Source organism: Telopea speciosissima, chromosome 3 (assembly GCF_018873765.1).
Source record: "Telopea speciosissima isolate NSW1024214 ecotype Mountain lineage chromosome 3, Tspe_v1, whole genome shotgun sequence".
NCBI classification, from domain to species: Eukaryota; Viridiplantae; Streptophyta; class Magnoliopsida; order Proteales; family Proteaceae; genus Telopea; species Telopea speciosissima.
The window spans coordinates 23,230,468-23,235,128 of NC_057918.1; the positions used below are offsets into that span (position 1 = coordinate 23,230,468).

Consider the following 4,661-nt stretch of genomic DNA (forward strand, 5'->3'; position numbering starts at 1 on the left):
CGACCTATTTTCCTATTGAATCTTCACTCAAACCGGAAAACTTGCTGACAGCCCTTTTGTTAATCCTTCTAGATTTGGTAAGACCTCTCTCTCCATCTCTCCCTCTATCCCCACTCCCCGGCTGGAGATCCCCCTCCCTTTGTCCCCCCTCTCTCTCTCCCACTCTGCCCTTTGCCTCCTCCTCTTCTCTCTGCATTTACCTTTCCACTTTTCCTTCTCTCTGAAAAAAAAGAACCCCTCTCTCTCTCTCAAACCTAAACCCTCTCCCTTGTTTGGTAGTTAATGATGTTTAAGACCCAATTTTGACTTTACATGCTTTGAGCTTTAATCGTTTCTTTTTTTTTTTCGGATGTAGGGGCTATAATCTTCAAGTTTTCTCCCATTGTGCATTAAGACTTTTCTGGTAAGCTATTCTTCTGAACTTTATTTCTTTTATAACCTTCAAGTTTTCTTTTAATCGAAGCAGGTATGATCCAAACTGACTGGGTTTAGTAGCGTTTGCTGATGAGGGACACGACTTGATATGACCCCAGTCATGCTATAAGTGGTAGCATTCTAAGTTGCACATATCACATATGGCAGCTTATGCATGGTTGAAATGTGAGAAGGAGGAAGACCTAGACTGCCTTGCTGTCCTCAGAAATGCAGGTATCATTGGCCTAGCAGGTAGCTTATTCAAGGCTGAAAGCCGCTATGTACGTCTAAGCCTAATCAAGAGCATGGTCCTGAACTTTAGTTTTAGTCTTATTCCAACTGCCTAGGGTCATGAATATATCATGTTATACATTCATTCAATCTAGCTCCATTAATTCAATACTATACTTTTCATCTTCCCCTTATTCATTAGTCTTCAATCACAATTGCCCTAGAGAAGTGTTCTTCAAGGTTATGTCCATTTTATGAACCATCTAGGAACAAAGAAATGTCAAGACTTTTCCAAGACTAGGTGAGGCCTATCCAAGACAATCTGGAGGATTCATGTGAGAATGGCACATCTAACATCTCCATCAATACTTAGTCCAGAATAGACCAAAATTTAGAGACATTGACAGTTCTGTCATGGCAGCCCTTTAGGAACCAGTGGGGGAAGTGATTATATTCAGTTTTACACATGCACCCACGTGGCTATAGTGATAACGAATCAGGAACTCAAAATTGTTTTTTTTTTTTTTTTATATTCTGCAGGCTAAGGATCAAATTGGCAGCTTCTTCTACTTCCCTTCACTTGCATTCCACAAGGCAGCAGGAGGGTTTGGTGGAATCAAGATCTTTAGCTGCCCAAGAATTCCTGTTCCTTTTCCTAACCCAGCTGGGGAGCATACAGTTCTGACTGGTGACTGGTTCAAGAAAAACCAGAGTAAGTAACAGTATAATTGGGTTCTTCTAAAGAATCATAACACATATAGTTACTGGTTTTAGTACAAAAGAGAGAAATCCATTGAGATATTCGAATCGAATCCGTCTAATTGGCGCAAGCTCGATCCCATTTCTTGCTGATTCATTCTGATCCCTTGTTGATTCTGCTTTGGATTGTTTTCTTTTCCTAAATACTGATATAAGCTTCCGTGTCATTAACATGATTTGAAAGCAATCTTAGACACTGGGAATGGTATGCCCATTGCTGATGGGCTTCTCATCAATGGCCGTGGTTGGAATGGATACACATTCAACGTTGATCATGGTAACCATAAATCATGATTTTCTGCAACTCAAGCTACCACTCACTGAAATTCCAAGTTGTTTTGGCTGTATAGTCTCACTGTTCTATATATACTGGGCAGGTAAGACATACAGGTTCAGGATTTCAAGTGTGGGTCTTACCACATCCATCAACTTCAGAAATCAGGTACACAACTTGAAGCTGATAAAGGTGGAAGGGTCTCACACACTTCAGAACACCTACTCTTCCCTTGATATCCATCTGGGCCAGTCTTACTCTGTTTTGGTTACTGCCGATCAGCCTGTACAGGATTACTACATTGTTGTTTCTTCACGTTTCACCAACCCAGTTCTCACAACTACAACCATTCTCCATTACAGTAACTCAGTTAAAGGAGTTTCTGGTCCTCCTCCTGGTGGTCCAACAACTCAAATCAATTCGTCTCTCAACCAGACCAGATCTATCCGGTACTCACCCATATCCCATCGATCAATCAAATCCTACTTCTGCTAATTATGCTGTTGTTAATATGATTGTCTCTGCATCTGTTGAAACAGATGGAATTTGACTGCAAGTGGTTCAAGACCCAATCCTCTAGGCTCTTATCACTATGGATTGGTAAACACCGCCCGTACAATCAAGCTTGCCAATAATGCAAACATCGTTAATGGCAAGCAGAGGTATGCTGTTAATGGTGTCTCCGTCTTTCCAGCAGACACACCATTGAAACTAGCAGATTACAAGATCCCTGGCGTCTTCAATTTTGGAAGCATTCCCGATAAACATCCTGGTGACAGCAGATGCGACCTTAAGACTTCTGTCATGGCTGCAGATTTCAGGGCTTATGTTGAGATTGTGTTTGAGGATTGGACGGACACTGTACAATCATGGCACATTGATGGTTATTCCTTTTTTGTAGTCAGGTAAGGTTTATAAGCCATGAAAAGATTCATTCTTTCCTTATTGTGGGTTCATCTCGATTTGGGGTACATTACCAGATTCAACAAATTGAATTCTCTCTTATAATTGTCAAGGCATCGCCTAGGTGCCACCTTGACAGCCAGTTTCTTTCTTGGGTGCAAGGCATCATGCCTTATTGACACTTCGTGAGTTTACAATGATTTATGTTTTTTTTTGGTTTTTTGATGAATATGCTTGCATTATGTCCTATGTTTTGTTTATTATGTGTTTGGTTTCTCATATTAGGTCATTACTAGCATAATGATGTTTGCATTGATATGGCTTCTATTTTGCATATAAGCATAATTATATAAAATTATCATTGCTTTATTACATATACTCATATTGGCACCTAGGCAACGTCTAGGCGAGTGCCTCATCGCCTAGACACCCCTCCAATGCCTTAGGTCGTCTAATAGCCGGGACAATTATGTTTTGTATAGTTGTTAAATTGCTCTATTTTTAATCTGCTTTTTTTATATTGGTGTTGCTCAACATCCTTGCCAACTAAAATCTATCCCATGTTAGCTTTCCTCTGCTATTTAAAATTTTCTGGTCCGTGCATGTTTGAATTTTTTTGGGCGTTTGAGGATTCATTTGGTTTTCAGACATTATGTACAAGGAAAAGTTTCAGGTAAATCTCATGGTTCCACGGACTTTACCTTAAAATTCTCCTTTTACCTGGAAATAAATGGAGCCTAAAGGTGAGATGCAAAATGCAAGGAGCAGTTTCTCCAAAACCAAAAGATTGCCTTTGAAAACCCAGCACAAGAACCATTTTGATGCTTCACTTTTTTATTGACGGAATGACAGATGGAGTAGTCTAATTTTGCACTTAAATTTTCTGCCTTTTTTTCCAAGAGAAATTTTCATATTTAATGCAGGGTTCCTAAAATATCTTTTCTGCCTCTACACATGGTCACACGTGCATTTGTACGTGCATATTTACTAGTATATATATATATATATAACAAATTATGCTCTTGGACTTCTATACTATTTGTGGTTTTCCGGTTGCATTAAAATCATTATTCAAAATCGTTTAGCCTTGCTCTCCTATATCAGTCGAAGACTTTGTGCAAAAAACATTTGATTAGTGGTTGAGTTATCTTGGAGGTAGAGCATAAGAAATCCTTGTTGCACTTATATAGGGACTGTTTCAAACCTTAAGGACAACATCTACTTTGGTGCGTCTCAACCAATTTATTTTATTCGTGTGCTACTATAACTTGGCAACGTTGTCTTCATCAACACTTCGATTTGATCATTTGGACTAATTATTTGGCAGCGTCTCAAGGTTAAAAAATAAGTCTTACACTTACTACTCGTTATATCATATTTTTAGTCTTATACTTCATGCCCATCTTTTTATATTTTAACAGCCTGAGAGCGCATCTGGGTGCAGGCTACGCCCAGACACATGGGGCGAGACAGGGACAGAATTTCAAACATTCAGGGGGGGGGTTTCATTTCACCCACCCGCATGTGTTTGGGAGCATCCTACGCCCCCAAGGCAGAGAACCTTATTCCCAATTCTTATGTTGATTTTAGGTTACGAATTACCTGTTAGTCAAAGTTTACAGAACTGCCTACCCAAAAAAAAAAAAACAAAGTTTACAGAACTCAAATCCTCTACTAAAGAGGGCAAAAAATAAGGGATTAAGCAGTTTTAACTGTTTAAAATGATTTGTCTGGGATTTGTTTGTTTCATGTGAAATGTAAATGCTAAGAGGCATGTATCGTGACTCTTAATTGCGTTCATCTTGGCTCTAACCTCTTATTAGTATTGCATAGTATCCTCTTAACAAATTCCCAATTTCCAGTGGTAAGATTCAGTTAAAAGCTTAAATACAGATCACGCACCTAATTAAATGAAAAACCCATGAAATGGAGGTGGGTAAGCTGTCATTCACTCTAAATTATTTAAAAACAAAGAAAAAACCGAGAAAATATCAGACTCTGTTCGGGTGAACATTTCATGTGGCAGGATTTATGACTTCTCTCTATTTTCCTTTAAAATTGAATTTCTAACATGCTTAGC

General features: G+C 38.9%; 1 protein-coding gene across 1 annotated transcript; it reads left to right on the plus strand.

The window, feature by feature from the left end:
- Positions 1–575: 575 nt before the first annotated feature.
- On the plus strand, positions 576–4,468 carry LOC122654985 (L-ascorbate oxidase homolog). The gene is made up of 7 exons (XM_043849239.1): positions 576–695; positions 848–885; positions 1,146–1,357; positions 1,589–1,681; positions 1,782–2,127; positions 2,218–2,583; positions 4,444–4,468. Exons 1-7 carry the CDS (start codon positions 576–578, stop codon positions 4,466–4,468), a joined length of 1,200 nt encoding a protein of 399 aa, XP_043705174.1.
- Positions 4,469–4,661: the final 193 nt, after the last annotated feature.